Source organism: Xenopus laevis, chromosome 7L, assembly GCF_017654675.1.
Source record: "Xenopus laevis strain J_2021 chromosome 7L, Xenopus_laevis_v10.1, whole genome shotgun sequence".
NCBI lineage: Eukaryota > Metazoa > Chordata > Amphibia > Anura > Pipidae > Xenopus > Xenopus laevis.
In genome coordinates, this window is record NC_054383.1 from 36,724,080 (window position 1) to 36,740,134 (window position 16,055).

Genomic DNA, 16,055 nt, shown 5'->3' on the forward strand with positions numbered 1-16,055 from the left:
TACACACACACAGTAGATGAAATGATTCTATTTTACTATTTTATGTTTTTCAGGTTGATGAAAAAGTAGACTCACTTGCTGTATTTTCCAATAGCAGTGAACAATTGCTCACACCTCAATGTAACACACAAAAAGTCCAACTTGAGATGCTCACCTGTGGTATACTGCCACTTTATGTACAAACGTGCACTGGACTTATACGCCAGATCACAGTTTAGATGGCTACTACTGTTGATCCTGAATCCTTCTAGATATTTGGAAACTTAATTCAATAGCATTTGATGAGTAATGGATTGTTCTACATATCATACAGGGTTTTTGGGCAACTACTGCACACTAACAGACAAGCTTAAAGCATCACTGCAAATACACTTTTCAGACCCCACCCGCCTGTTACATCAAACATGATAAAGACAAACTGGTTACAGATTTGGAAGTGAAAAATCCAACATTCAAGGCAATGTTTGTGCAGCAAAGATTATCTACATCCTTTCAATAACAGTACCTTCAGAGCTAGGACTAGGAGTGGAGACAGGAAACTGGTATGTAGGAGTGTAAGGATTGGGCTCTGCAGCAAAAAAATAAAAAGCAGTGGACTCTGAGAATATCAACTTTAGCTGCAAGTCTAGACGGAACACATCAAAGCACCACAGCTGAGCCACTAGAATGTAAATCTAAATTAAATAAATATAAAAGGGAAGCTTATAATGTAAATGCACCAGGACAAGTCCAGAGGTACCTTGCATCTTGGGCTTGGCCTCAGGGAGCTCAGGAAATATATAAGTGGGAAAATAAGGGTTTTCTTCTGGAAAGTCTAATCAGATGGAAAAACACATAGGGAATATATAAAAAAGTACATAAAATGACGGGCAGATTTCAGACATCCATATGTTATTTTGTATTTGTCATATAGAGGATGGTATTCCAGCACCAACCATAAACTACACAGGACTGCAACCATTTGATATTATCACCCCTCAGCAGAGCAAAATGTCATATATTCATAATATTAACTGGCAGGCCCAGACTGGTAGTCAGTATAGATTCTGGCAAATAACACAAGTGCTTCTTAAGATACTATAGACATTTTACTTGTTATTGTGCCTATGGAGGGCTACTTGGGCCACACTGTACTTGAAATGCCATGGCGTATTTTCAATCCTATTCTAGACATGCTAACTGGGTGTGGTTCGGGCAGCCTCCATTCTGCAACTATTTGTGTAGGTAGTCACAAAGGGGACAGGAATGAATGAACAATTCACCAGCCCTGGAACGAGTCATACTGGATGGATTCATACAAATACAGACAGACAGACTTTTAGAATAAACCATTGCTCCTAAATGTGTTTTCTTTACCTATGTTACTATATATAAAAGACCAAGTCCCGGCAGCAAAATATGTAACTTATTTCCATTGCATACGCTATGTGAGTCGCAAGCGTTCGTAGTGTAAAACAGTAGAAAACTCCCAATAACTAGTACTCTGATTTGTATGTGAGTAAATGCAGGGCATTCTTTACAGTTCCGTATTTTTCAAAACCAGCCTGCAGAATGCCATGACTGGAACCCAAATGAATACCTGTGGGATGAATTGGAAAGAGGACTGCAAACCAGGCTTGAACCTAATCGTCAGCACCCCAATTTATTAATGATCTTGTGGATGAATGGAAGCAAATCCCACCAACAATGTTAAAAAAAACTACTGGAAGTGATTCCCATTCAAGTAGAGGCTGTTATAGCAGCAATGGGAAGACCAATTTTGTAAGAATACCCTTGGTTTGGGTCTGAGAGTTTGCATAGTCTGGATTCTTTTGAAATGGTTAAAGAATGGTTCTTTTCTGGGAATCCAAATATATAGATTGTGTAACCAGTACATTTTTGTTAGGTATCTGCCCACAAATATAAATATGTTGAGAACTAGTATGTTTTCTTCATGTCACAAGCAACATCCTCCTATTATACGGTTTAGTAGAAATTCAATAAAAAAGTGAAAACAAGAATTAACCCAATGAAATGATTCTGTAACCGTTAAGGGAATATGCCAGATCTCAGAAATGATGGCTTCTCTCTTGAGATTAGTGTCCTATATACATGAATGGAACATAGCTTGAGATAAAAAGGAACTAACCGTTTAAAAATATATGAACATTGTCTGGTGTCGAGGAATAAACATGCACAGAGGGTTCAGAAATGGGTAAAGTAGCGATGAGGGGAAAAGTATCTCTGGCCGGAGGTTGGGTTACAAAGCTTTCTTTTTATATACTTTGTGGTATATAAGATCATATTCAGGGTATGTATGTGTACACTAACTATTCATGGATATATCAAATGCACATATCTGGTAACTGTGTTTTATCCCACATGAGAAAAGCCCCAATGTTTTATAAACAGTCATCTTAGCACCCTACTGTGGCTGCTTTCCAATTTTCATTTTGTCATATTTGTAAAGATAGAGCCAGGGTGGAAGGAATTGTCATTTAAACTGGAGAATATAGAGATGTAGCCCTGCTTGATACAGGTAATTACGATCAACAACCAGAGGCAGAAAAAATGCGGAATTAGGAAAAATTACCTTTATTAAGCCGGTGAATCTGTTTGAACATTGTCTTGTACCAATCCTTTGACCTTTCAGTGTTCTATTAAAAAAAAAAAATTACCTTAAATCCTTTTCAAATATTAAGCTTCTGAAATATATATTGTTATCACTACCTCCGTTTACAGGTGTGGCAGAGGATGGGTTAAAGCTGCTCTCTTTACACAACTGAATCTAAGATCACTGACACAGATACTTACAAGCTAGCACACAGCGCACTTACTTGGAAATAAAACGGATACAAAGATACAGATAAGTAACCAACATACAGATACTAACCTCAATACAGATAGACCCAGCAAATGCAGATACTAATATACTGGATGTGCACACCCAATCTGCACTCTATTTTATGGTGCAATACTGGTTTTCCCAAAAAAAAGCCTACCCCTTCACTTCAGATATTTCACTTGCCCCTTTGCTATGCAAATCCATCTCAGAGTATTATAATGCACACACACATAATAAAGAAGGAGGGCATCCTTACCCGAAGGGGTATGCCTATTTCATCCACTGAGTCTCCTGTAAACTGAGGACTTCGGGTGTCTCTTCTCGTGTAATCCATGGTTGGCTTCAATCTCTGAGTATCATCCTGCCATTTCTTCTCCTGTGCAGCTAATGGCTCCAGCTTTTCATCATCAGATCTAATTACTACAGGTTCTGGAAATTTCCAAATTGTAAGCATGAAAACCTGGTTCGTCCAGCGCTGTACTCACACATGCTTTCTATAGCTCAGAATATGAATATAATACACAATACATTTAAAACACATACACATATATTGGAAAAATAAGGCCTTCCTAAGAATTTTTTATATTTAATTGTGGAATCCACAAAAAATATTCACTTCTGTTTTACCTAACCCAATTTTCTGATCCAGTGGTCTCCAGATTGAGCCAACGGAATTTCCAAAAGACATGTATCAGGAACATTATAATAAAGGTATATGTTTATTATAATCAAGATTTATAGTTTGCTTCCTAAAAACATGTGTACTCTTTTATAGACTAATAGAATTCACCTGATATCATAGCTTTCAGGAAACAACTACCACATTGTTATAAGCAATACGTGTTTTCAGTCAGCAGTTATGATCTGTTGTAAGATATAATTCTACAAACTGTTGCAGCAGGCACTTCACTAACAAAATGAATTGGCTTTCAGATCCTAGGTTAGTGTAGGCAAGTAAATGTTCTTGCAGCACTTTAGACTGCTGAAGATCAGATAAACAGTCCTCTGTTGGACAGTTCTAAAATTAAATGTATGGCTGCACGTACAGAATTCAACCATTTAGCATGCGGGCTGATTGGCCGGATACCATACGGAGTTGGTCAGTGTATCCACCATCTTAACACAGAACTGACATCACTGAGGAGTCAGATCTCTGTATTAGGTAAAAAATAAAAAAAATGTAACGGTATAGATGCCTGCACCTCATCTGACTACCCAAGCAAAAGCACACCCCCCGAGTTGGGAAACAGGGGCTTTTCTATTTGAAAACTGACAGCTTTCAGTATTCCACAGGTTTCTGACCCAGTAGAGAACACAGGCCCACAGTTAGTTTTCGCTGACTCACTATCTGAAAAGCTCTCATTCACAGGGGCTGGGTATTTCAGTGCATGGCCACATGTGATTTGACAGAAGCGTCTAAATCAGAAGCAGCCAATGATTGTCTAGATACCCTGTCAGAGGCTTTTACCTATCTGTACTGTTCAGTATAAAATCAGTATAAATTGCACCATTAGCTAATATTTTGTACCTTCTACTATAAAACATGCAGGAATTCCTCTAACATATAAAGGCACTAGCAGGGCTGTTTCATGGCTCAGTGCCACCCTGACGTGGCCAAGTCGATGCTTCCCCCTCACCCCCTGGCACTTTTTAGAAGAGCCAAAATTCCAAATTTCAGCTTTTTGCTGCCCATGGTAACTCTAAGGGCACTGCTGCCTGAAGCGAGTTTCTCGTTTTTTTGGCAATGGGCACAGGGCTAAAGGCGGAGTGCTTTTGTACAGAGGATTCCTAATATCCTAATAAAGGTATAGGATCCATTATGTAGAACTGATTTTCAGACAGCTACAAAACATCACATTGTCCCATATAAACAAACAATTCTTCAATTGGGTATGATTAGGATAAAACTTCCGTAAATCTGGCTGAATGCTATAGGTCTGTGGGTTATAACTGGCTTTTATTCTGCAGGTCCATGAAATTATCAGTTGCACCTGCACCATTTTCTTGCAGTCAGTTGTGCATTTAACATGTATTAAAGGTACTTTTATCAAAACGCCACTTTAATTTGAGTGCAGCTGCACCTAGAGACACAGAGTAACCCTGAAGCTACCACCACCTCCAAACCAGGTTTTCAGGATTTCTTCAGTGGTGTACCTCAATAGGTGTCCCTCTTGTACCAAACACAGAAAATTACATCAACTGGGCTTGGAAAACTTTCAAAGCAATTGCGCTGATTTGGACAAATCGTGCACAATTGTGTCAGGTCTAATAACACTGGAATTCTGGGAAATACACAAAATTTTGGTGAAAAAAACAAGCAGATTCGCTTGAAATGCTAACTGTACTTGACGTCATAAATGACCCCTAGCTTACTATCTGTTTCACTCCATATTATTTTGTACCACTAGGGGGTGCTTGGTCTGCAGACAGCGAAACAATCCAATATGAAAAAAGCTTGACACACACATATATATAGCATCACTATTCTGCTAAGCTCCCATTTGCCTTGGCAATATATATCACCTAAGGATACTGAAAATCCCCCCAAATTTAACTTTAAAGTCTTCTAAGCATTTTTTTTGTGTTATTATATATATTACTTGTATTTTAATCCTTTTTAAAATATATAAGCACTTTTATGCTGCTAATATCCATCTGTTGGCTCCACAGCTCTATATGTTGGCATCTCCAGTGAGGGCCCACTCAGCATATTCCTCTCAATACCCGTTTATATTTAACCACTGCCAGTGTCACTGCTCACCTATTTACCACTGTCAGTATCTGATAATTCACCCACTTCACGTGGGACAGTCCCAAGTCAGCATCCACATATTGGGAATCCTAGAAAGTGGGAGGAGCTTCAAGGATATCAGGAGTGTCTGGGTATGGAATGGGGGACTATCCTAAATTGCCCAGATTTTTTTATTTTAAATTGTCGGAAGGTATGTCACCTAGTGGTGTAGATGAAAATGGATACTGTAGACATGTTTGTTGTCACAGCCCTACTGCAACCCAGATACTGTTAACAAGCTTTAAATATTGTAACAAGCTTTATAGTACTAAAAAGGTGACAGCTTTATTAAGAGATAGGGTCACTGGCAACATATGATCAATATAATTAATTTTTGATTATGACATTTAGCTGAAATAAGCAATATACGGTTACAATCTTGTGCCAAAGGGACTGTATAATGTATGTATTTAATCGTGGATATTTACAACTTTCTGAAATATTACTTCTGGCACCCATGGATGTCTGCTAAAACCCTGCCAAAATCCTAAGTGCCCAAAACTGTTTCTCTCCCTCATCCTGGTGTATATGATATAGTATAATGTTTCAAGGCTGTGAGAGATTAATTTACCTTCCATAATTTCCAAGGCATTAAATATGTCAGTAGTGATGGCAGTCCAGCTGCATGAGATTGTTAAGTAAGGCTTTATGTACCAATTAGCACTGATCTGTCCTTAAAAGCTATTTTGTCTTTACTGGAGTTCAGACTCTTACACTTAGGCCAGTAAGAGGCCACTGCTAAAGGCCACATTAACCTAGAACAGAGATTCGTACGTAGCCTGGAGATCAGCACCAAAACCGGGTCTCCATGCAGATTATAAAAAGGATCGAGGATCCACATTAATTTTAGAAAACTGGTTCTAAACCAACCTTTGAATCACAGAACTGATATAGCAATTTGTGTTCCATGATATAAAGGTTAAAAAAAACACTGCCCTAGAATAGTCTGCATAGCTTAGCAGTGGTATTCATGGATGCTGGCATAGTTTTATAGTATTCCTCTGTACGGAGCACAAGTGCATCCCCTGGAGTATTATTCTTTCTGATCCATTCAACTGGTCAACCTCTCACGATGCCCAGAGGGGCCCAAGAGCATAGAGGCTCAGCCCAATAAGGTCCTAATTAATGTCATTTCAATATATATTGGTAGAATACGTCAACTTACCAATGATTTGGGGCCCTCAATTAAATTTACTGTGGAGCACAGTAACATCTATTTACACCACTGTTTTTTTTCAGTGTCTCAGACTTCCAGGCTATTATGGGCAGATTTTAATGAAAGTTAGCCTCCCCAAACCAACTCCAATTAATTTCCTTCAACTAACAGGATGGAGGTATTATACATGAAGCTGATGCTGCACTTATCCTACTATATGTGCTGGGGGCCTTATATATGAAATTTCCACTGTATTTATCCTGCCATTTTGTTGTGGGTTATTCTGTATAAAACTGCCACTACATTTATCCTGCAAGGTGTACCTTGAGATATTCTACATTTCCACTGCATTTATCCTGCCATTTGTTCTGGGGGTAATACATATGGAAATGGCCCGTGGATTTTATGGAGTATATTTATCAAAGCGTTAAGTTAGAGATCACCATAGTCCACTAGTGTGAAATTCCACCACTCTCCATTCATTTCTATGGGATTTTTAAAAGAGTATTTATCAATGGTTGAAAGTGAAAGTTCATCCTTTGATAAATATGCCTGTAAAAAAAATGAATGGAGAGTGGCGGAATTTCACATAAGAGGACTGTGGTGATCTCTAACTTCACTCTTGGATAAATATACCCCTATGAAGGAATCTGTGTAGATTACGATACCGAACCCCCCAATAAGGACAAACGAAATTCCTAGAAGCCAATCAGGTCTAACACAGATTGGTAAGATAGAAGCGTGAATATCCACAATCATTATAAAAGTGCTTCAAAACCAATTTCTATACATCCATATGCACAAGCAAATAATGAGCGTGAGAGAGCTGTGAATTTCATACCTGGCGCATTATTAAGCCGTTTTTGCTGTTCTGTGATAAAAGAAAAAAAAGCATAAACAAACGTGGTGAATCAAACGTGAAGTGCAGATCTCACATGCACACAACACATAAGCAACACACCCGAAGCTGCTGTGAAATTGTACAGAGGGGAGTGGCACAACAAAACACACCAGAAAGGGCAGTGGCTTGCAAGGTAGTGCAAATGATGGCTTTATACGTTTTTTCATTGGCAATTTCAGTATAAATTGTGTAAAGTAAAAGCTACTTCTAAATTAGATATATTTAACTTTAGAACAATGCATTTATGTTGTTTCAACATGGAAAGGGAAGCTGACAGACTAATGACATTAAAAGTTCCATCCTAATTACAGGTATGGGACCCGTTATCCGGAAACCCTCTATCCAGAAAGCTCCGAATTACGGAATAGGTGTCTCCCATAGACTTCATTTTATCCAAATAATCCAGATTTTTAAAAATTATTTCCTTTTTTACTGTAATAATAAAACAGTGCCTTGTACTTGAACCAAACTAAGATTGGGTGTATTTATTGTTTAATTGATTTTCTAGTAGACTTAAGGTAGGAAGATCCAAATTGCAGAAAGCCCCCTTATCCAGAAAACCGAGCATTCTGGATAACAGGCCCCATACCTGTATTAATAAAATAGCTACATGTACCATAAAAAAAATTTCTTGCATATGTTATTAATTGTGCAATTTTAAGTATTTTTCTGAATACCTGTATTATCAATTATATCAATTATAATTATAAAACATGAAACTTTTGTCCCTCCTATGGCATCAACAAAGCTCCACTGATCTGCCCATTTTCTCCTGTTGCTATGCAGCACTCTGGGAGACTAGTGCCCTGCTTGCTCTTCCAGTCTGGCCAAAATCCATCTTAATCTCAGGTGGCATCTGAAGTCTGATTTAGGGCAGATCAGTGAGCAAGCAGCACATAAGCTTCCAAAGGAACTCACAGGAGAGCGTATTAAATAGGGTAAAAGAAGCAGTCAATACTGCAGAGGGGGAAGGGGGAATCAATGTCAAAACCTCTAAACGGGCCTAAAATATATACAAATGATTATATTTGAAAACAGTACTTACAATTTCATAATCAATAGCATACAGTGTGTTAAAAAAAAGTTGATAGTTGTATTTTAATAACTATGTCCTTTTTTTCTCCATTCTTTATTTTCAGCAAGTGCTGAGTGTTTTCAAAATAAAACGTGTGTAATATCGATAACAATTAGGCATCTGACAAGGATAAGTGAACTACAATATGTACATTAGCCATAATACAGCAATACCAGGGTGTGAAAATAATCTTCAGTGCAAAAAAGCAAAGAATTATTTACAGCTGTAGGAACTAGCTCAAGGCTTTGCCAAAGAAGAAAGATTACTGTAAGTATAAATTCATACATTTGGAACAATTTTACTCTTTGACCTGGCTGCATACAATTCCACAGATCTGTATTGTCGGCCAGTGAATGGCCTCACCGATTGTAACTCATCTATGATTTCCATATATCACTCAGCCCTATGAGCCACATGTTCACACACCAAAAAGGACTACAAAAGGAATAGTGTAGAATATGGTCAATCAATGCAACACTATAGAACAATAATAACAATAAAAAACAATAAGGATATTCATTCACAAATAATTCTGTGTGTATTACACTGTTCAGGAATATTATTGAATTAGACAGGGTGCAGAGAAGGGCAATTAAGCTGGTAAAAGGTATGGAAAATCTCAGTATGAGGGAAGACTAGCCAATTTGGGGTTGTTCATGCTGGAGGAGGAAGAGGCGCTTAAGGGGTGATATGATAATTAAGTATACAAGGGGATTGTACGATAACCTCTCTAATGATTTATTTACCAGTAGGTACTTCTAGCTGACACAAGGTCACCCATTCAAATTAGAAGAAAGGAGGTTCCGTCTAAATATTCGGAAGGGGTTTTTTTTTTTTACAGTGAGAGCTGTGAAGATGTGGAATTTTCTCCCTGAATCAGTTGTACAGGCTGATACATTAGATAGCTTTAAGAAGGGGTTGGATAGCTTTTTAGCAAGTGAGGGAATACAGGGTTATGGGAGATAGCTCATAATACAGGTTGATCCAAGGACTAGTCCGATTGCCATCTTGGAGTCAGGGAAGAATTTTTTTCCCCCCTCTGAGGCAAATTGGAGAGGCTTCAAATGTTTGTTTTTTTTGCCTTCCTCTGGATCAACTAGCAGTTAGTTATATATATAGTCTTAAAAGGTTTAACTTGATGGACATGTGTCTTTTTTTCAACCTATGTTAATACTTTAGGCAAGGTGCTTCTTCTTGCATTACTGTAATATAGATACAATATTCTAGGCATCCACATACCCCTGTCCCATCGTTTAAAGAAAGAATAAATAACACTATGTCCCAATAAGCAAAGACAAATTGATCACTTACCTCTGTTATGTTGCAGTAGTACAATGGTTGGGTTTACTATGGTTGTTGAAGGATACACAGAGGGTTTGTTGATAGGTGCAAATGAAGAAAGTTTATCATTGGTTACACTTGCAGCTAGGGCTTCATCTGTTACAGGTTCCTAAAAGCAAAGCACAGTGGTTGACCTCTTGTATATATAAGAGCTATCCCATCTAAAAACCCCAATCAGACTATGAGAATTTATATTAGTTTCTCCTTAGAAGAGTTCTGCTGCTGGGCACCACAGTAAACAAAGTAGCACTGAACTCCCAAAAGGCTCATACTTGGTGGGAAGTATCACTCTTAACAGGGGTTTCTCCCTAGTTTATAGAAGCAGTGACAGGTTCTCTTTAACAGCAAGTAGTCAGACATGCAAAACACATGCAGTATCAAATGAAACTGGATTACTTCCCTTGGCTTTCCCGGGCCGAGTAGAAAACTAAGCTTTGCACTGTCACTCCAGACGAGACAACATGACGCCTGCAGAGCTAGTGGAACTATGTACAACAGGTGTGCTATCATCAACTTTCTGTCAGACACGGAAATGTCATGATAGTCATTGCACAATGTCTTTATGGCGCTTCAGATCGTTATGGGCTTTTGTTTTTATCATCAGGTTGGTTTTGGTAGAAATTTTACCAGACGTCTCAAGACTCAAAAACACTTACGAGGGTTTTGCAGATGAACAGACAAGATTTTGCTCTGATCCAGTTTAAATAGCCATACACGGGCCAATGGTTGAGTTATTCAAAGCACCACATTTTGGGCCAAACATATACGATCTCTTGGCACTTACCTATCAATGGCCAAATAAGAATAGATATATGAATAAGTCAGTAGGAGCTACTTGCTTTAGGCTCTGCTAATGCTTCATCCAAAACAAACATTAGCAATTTTGACTTTCTGTCTGGATATAGTTACTATAATGAAATGGGATAGTGGTCTAGAGCAATTAGAATAATTAAACATCTAATTGGTGACTGTGGATAAGGCAGGTATATATTGTAAGACAGCAAGGCCAATATTTTCCCAACCATTTTCTTACCTCTATGGCCACCACCTTAAAGGTGGAACCACTCCTTTAAGGAAGTAAATTTTTAGTATGTTATAGACTATAACATATAGGCTAATTCTAAGCCCCTTTTTAAAGGAGAAGGAAAGCTACGGAGGCATTTTATTGCCAATAGATTAGCTGCAATAGTGCAAGCTAGAATGCTATATTTATTCTGTAGAATGTTTTACCATACCTGAGTAAAAATCCTTAGAAACTCTCTGTTTGTTTAAGATAGGAGCTGCAGTACTAACATGGTATGACATCACTTCCTGCCTGAGTCTCTCCCTGATCTGAGCAAAGATTACAGCAGAGAAGGGAGGGGGGAGGGAAGAGGAGCAAACTGAGCATGCTCTTGCCCAGGGCAATGAGGTTTAAGCTGAAGGCAGGAAGTCTGATACAGAAGCCCATGTGTACACAATAGAAGGAAAGAAATGTGATGTTTCTTTTGACAGGGGACTCAGAGCAACATTACTTTGGGGGTTTACTGGTATATTTAGATGGACCTTTCTGATAAGGATTACTTAGTTTTAATCTTTCCTTCTCCTTTAAGTGTTTTTTTAATTATTTGCCTTTTTCCTCTTTCCAGCTTTCAAATGGGGTTCACCGACTCCATCTAAAAATAAATGCTTTGTAAGGCTACAAATGTATTGTTAATGCTACTATTTATTACTTCTCTTTCTATACAGGCCCTCTCCTATATATTTCCCAGTCTTTTATCCAAATCAATGCATAGTTGCTAGGGTAATTTGGACCCTAGCAACCAGACTGCCGCAACTGAAAACCAGCCAAGAAAGCTTTCCCTAAAGATAATTTTTATGTTGCACAAATAAAATTGTTTTGTACAATTTTGGTACATATAAGCTGGCAGGATAGTCCTCACTGGGATAGTATGTACCACATAATCCAGCTGGTTTGGAAATATCTGGGCAATGCACCTCTTTGGCAAGTACTGTTCCAATCATTCAAGCTGCTGGAACAACAGAGAAAAATACTGTGTCTGGTTGCTGGTACTGTATCCATTAATTTGGCTGAATATTTAAAGGGTGGTTCACCTTTACATTAACTTGTAGTATGTTATAGAATGGCTAATTCTAAGCAACTTTTCAGTTGGCCTTCATTTTTAATTTTTTTTGGGTTTGGAATTATTTGCCTTCTTTTTCTAACTCTTTCCAGCTTTCACATGGGGGTCGCTGTCCCCATCTATAAACAAATGCTCTATAAGGCTACAAAATCATTGTTATTGCTATATTTTAGTACTCCTCTTTCTATTCCAGCCCTCTTCTATTCATATTCCAGTCTCTTATTCAAATGAATGCATGGTTGCTAGGGTAATGTGGGCCCAGCAACCAGATTGCTGAAAATGCAAACTGGAGAGCTACTGAATAAAAAGCTAAATAACTCAAAAACCACAAATAATAAAAAATTAAAACTAACTGAAAATTTTCTTAAAATGTTGCTCTCCACATCACGCTAAAAGTTAATTTAAAAGTGAACAACCCCTTTATCCTATACAAGACAAATACATTCTTTTAACTGCACTAAACTAGTGGAATCTAACTGCTTATTGGTTGCTGTTGGTTACAAGACCAGAAAAAACTCAGTCCATGTTTCTGCAAAGCCCAGTCATGCCTGAAGTGAAACATCCAGTCTATGAAGGAATCTGAATCTCGATGGAATAAACCGGTTTCACCTGCACAATGCATGCATTAAAAGAGGAGCTGAAATGAAGGTGGTTATTCATGCTGTAGATCACAGGACTATTGTATTCCTGTCAGTGTTTAGTATCTAGCAAGAAAGCCCTACTGTCAGTACAGAGAGAGGAAACGGTGAGAGCATTTGTAGCTTACTGTGGGTGCGATGACTCCACCGATTTCAGGTTCCGAGACTCTGCGTAAATCCTCCGTTACTGGAGGATGCAGTAAAGGTGGTGGACAGAGTGGTGGCTGACTGTTTTGTATAGAAATAGTGGGAGAGCTCGGGTTATGGTTTGATCCCCTTTGCAGATGAGGGGGGATAAAATCATCAAGTGTAGGAAAAGCCAATTGGGAGGTGTCAGGCTCTGGGGAGGCTGAAAGTTTGCCAGCAGGTACAAGAGGTGGTGGTGGAGTGCTCGAGGTGCCTTCTTGCTTTCTTTCAGCTTTAACCTGGATGAGTGGGACTATTATAACCTCAGGCTGAGTTGTGACTGAAGTGCCATCCTGTGGGAAATAAGGTGTTGTTACGCAGAATGGAAATGTATACACTGTACATGAACAGTGCAGCTGTGACGTGCAGGAACATGTCCAAAAAAAAACCCCAACCATGGTGCTTTGACTGAGACAGAACGCCATAACCGTGTTCTAAAGAGCTTAAAAAAACAAAATGGTTGCAACAGCAAATTCATGTTTTCACTAAGCAGTCTTACCCACAGAGTCAATGTTTCAGATTTGCCAGCCACGTGCCTTTCCTATTATGCTGGGGCACATTTAGTGAAGGATATTTGCCCAGAACCCCCAACCCTGAAAGATTTCAAGGGGGCTCCTTTTGTCACAAAATGACATTTGTAAAGTTTAAAAAAACATAATATTATTATATATGCCCAGTGGCATAACTTGAAAGCGCTGCCCCCCATCACCACAAAAAATAAATTGGGTCCTGCTTGCTGCCCCCTTGCTATTGCATAAGGCCAGTGGCACAAATAGCATATCTACTCCAGTATAGAAAAGACTGATCTGTTTCCATGGCACATCAGTAGGCACACTGGGTGGATTCCAGAAATGCTACATTATGCAGTTTTGCACTACAGTCTGCCCTGTGTACTGCCACACAAGATCAGATGAATGGAAACAGATCAGCCGTCTGTCAGCTGGCATATCTACCCCAGCAGAGAAACCGATGTGTGTGACACTGGCCTAAAATTCTGGGAGTTGTAGTACAACAGTAGCAGCTGCAGCATACATGATGAAAGGGGTAACTGACCTTTAAACTAACCTTTACTACACTGTAGACAATCTTACTTTAAGCAGTTTTATACTTCCATATATACCTCCATATTTTTGTGGATTTTGAAATCTGGTGTTTTCTGGATAAACGGTCTTTCTGTCATTTGGATCACCATTCCTTGCTTCTATGCTAGCCTTTATATTCAGTGTCTCTCTAAACTGGATGTTATCCCAATGACCCTAGCAACCAGAAATTTGATGTTGAGGCACATTGTTATTTTGCTCTATCACTTACTTTGGTAAATATATAGAAGGCAGGCATCTCAGCTAGTTACTATTTTCTAGGGAGAGTAACCCTAGCGACCAGATAGCTTAAATACCAAAGTTGTAGAATGAAGAAGTAAAATAGTTCAAAAACCACAAAAAAGACAAAATGGAATAAGTCTTGAAATAACCCTGTATGTTTCATAATAACAGTTAATCTAGGGTGAGCCGTCATGCCTTTCTGCTCTTGGAACCCTGTGCTTTAATTATTGCCCCACTACAGTACAACAGTGCTTGGCTCACTTCCAGCCAAGTTTTAACCAACAATAAGACACAGAAATAAGAACCAGCAATAACAGATAAACAGAATATAAAAATGTTAGCAGTTACCCGGACGAGCCTTACAGAATTCCGAGAGTTATCAGCTTGAAACATGAAGGTAACAGTTACAGAGAGCGTTAGTTCTGAGCAGCACTGAATGAGACGTAATAAAGAAAAGAAGTACCATGCGTCGGTATCCCTGGGCCCGTAAGGGATATTGTGGCTTTGATGAAAAGTAGGGCTCCTTTGCAGTCATTTTCACATGGCCAGCAGGATGCTGTGTATCTAGCTCTGTGCGTCCCATATCTTGATGTAGAGGACATGGACTCCAGAAAGTGTCTATGTCACCGGAGCTAACGGAATCTTTACTTGGGACAGGGTCAAAGAATGGCCTGGGAGGGACAGGAGGAGGGGATTTTCCGGTGTCTATTATCGAAGGAACAATGTTTGTGGCTGGTGATTTAGTTACATCAGCTTCCAATTCAGCACTCTCTGTTTTATCATGTGCAACGCCAGTGGGATTTTCAGATGCAGCTGAGCCAGTGCTGTTAGATAAACAAGCTACATATAGACTGCTGACCTTTTTATCTTTTTTAGTCTCATGACTGGAATTCGTTCCAGCAACACTTCTATCCCCATTGCCAGGCTCACTGGTGCAGTGTTTTGGTGATGTGTTTGATAACAAGGAACTAAAAGCAGTGTGTTGTGTTTCAGTGGGGATGGAAAATGCAGGGGTGTTCGTGTGATCGCTCGGAATAGCTTGGGTTCCACTGGGAGTACAGGCAGGGATAGGCAGCTCGGCATTAGTACATGCTGCAGCGTATGGCACGTAGGGCTTGGGAGAACTCAGGTAAATGCAATCCAGAATTGGCACGGGTTTCAAGTAAGAGAGTTTAGTGTTAGTATGTGGTCGCCATGCAAAGCTCTCCTCTTTGGGAGGAGGTGGAACTGGGGGAGGATGAGTTTTCTGCTTGGATTAAAGCAGAAGATGATTAAAAAAAAAAAAGAAAAAAAGGAAGAAATGGTCAACAAATGAGTAATGGATCAACTGAGAAACTGGCATTGTACTGCAAGAAAGGAAAAAAAAGTGGAAATGGAATGAAAACAGACAGTAAATTCTTGTTGATCGGAAACAAGGGTAGAATTCTGTTTAGAGCAGTGTTAATATGATTTTGTGCTGAAACAAACTAGATAAAGCCGACATGTACAGTAAAGTATCTTTGTGAAACAGGGACCCTCTCATCTGAAGGGTGGTGGTCTGACATCACTTGACGTCCCTCTTTGCCCTTTCCTGAATAAACAGCACAGCCCCTCTCACAAAGGGGCCATACACAGAGTTATGCCTGTGCTCATGCTCTATGCTCTGAGTGGGCGAGACCTCTGTTACATAGTGAATATAACCAGTATTTCCCCAGACAA

At 39.1% G+C, this 16,055-nt stretch overlaps 1 protein-coding gene across 11 annotated transcripts in view; it reads right to left on the reverse strand.

The window, feature by feature from the left end:
• Nucleotides 1-16,055, reverse strand: part of sorbs1.L (sorbin and SH3 domain containing 1 L homeolog) — a 96,846-nt gene that overhangs the window by 60,154 nt on the left and 20,637 nt on the right. For 10 of the 11 annotated variants that reach the window (XM_041568787.1, XM_041568788.1, XM_041568785.1 and 7 more), the window contains 6 exons: nt 14,821-15,603; nt 12,978-13,328; nt 10,059-10,197; nt 7,613-7,642; nt 3,081-3,253; nt 2,573-2,636 (listed from right to left, as the gene is read on the reverse strand). In XM_041568787.1, the coding sequence (XP_041424721.1) occupies nt 2,573-2,636; nt 3,081-3,253; nt 7,613-7,642; nt 10,059-10,197; nt 12,978-13,328; nt 14,821-15,603 (1,540 nt within the window). The remainder of the gene's footprint in view (nt 1-2,572; nt 2,637-3,080; nt 3,254-7,612; nt 7,643-10,058; nt 10,198-12,977; nt 13,329-14,820; nt 15,604-16,055) is intronic. The other variant, XM_041568793.1, reaches the window with a different exon arrangement.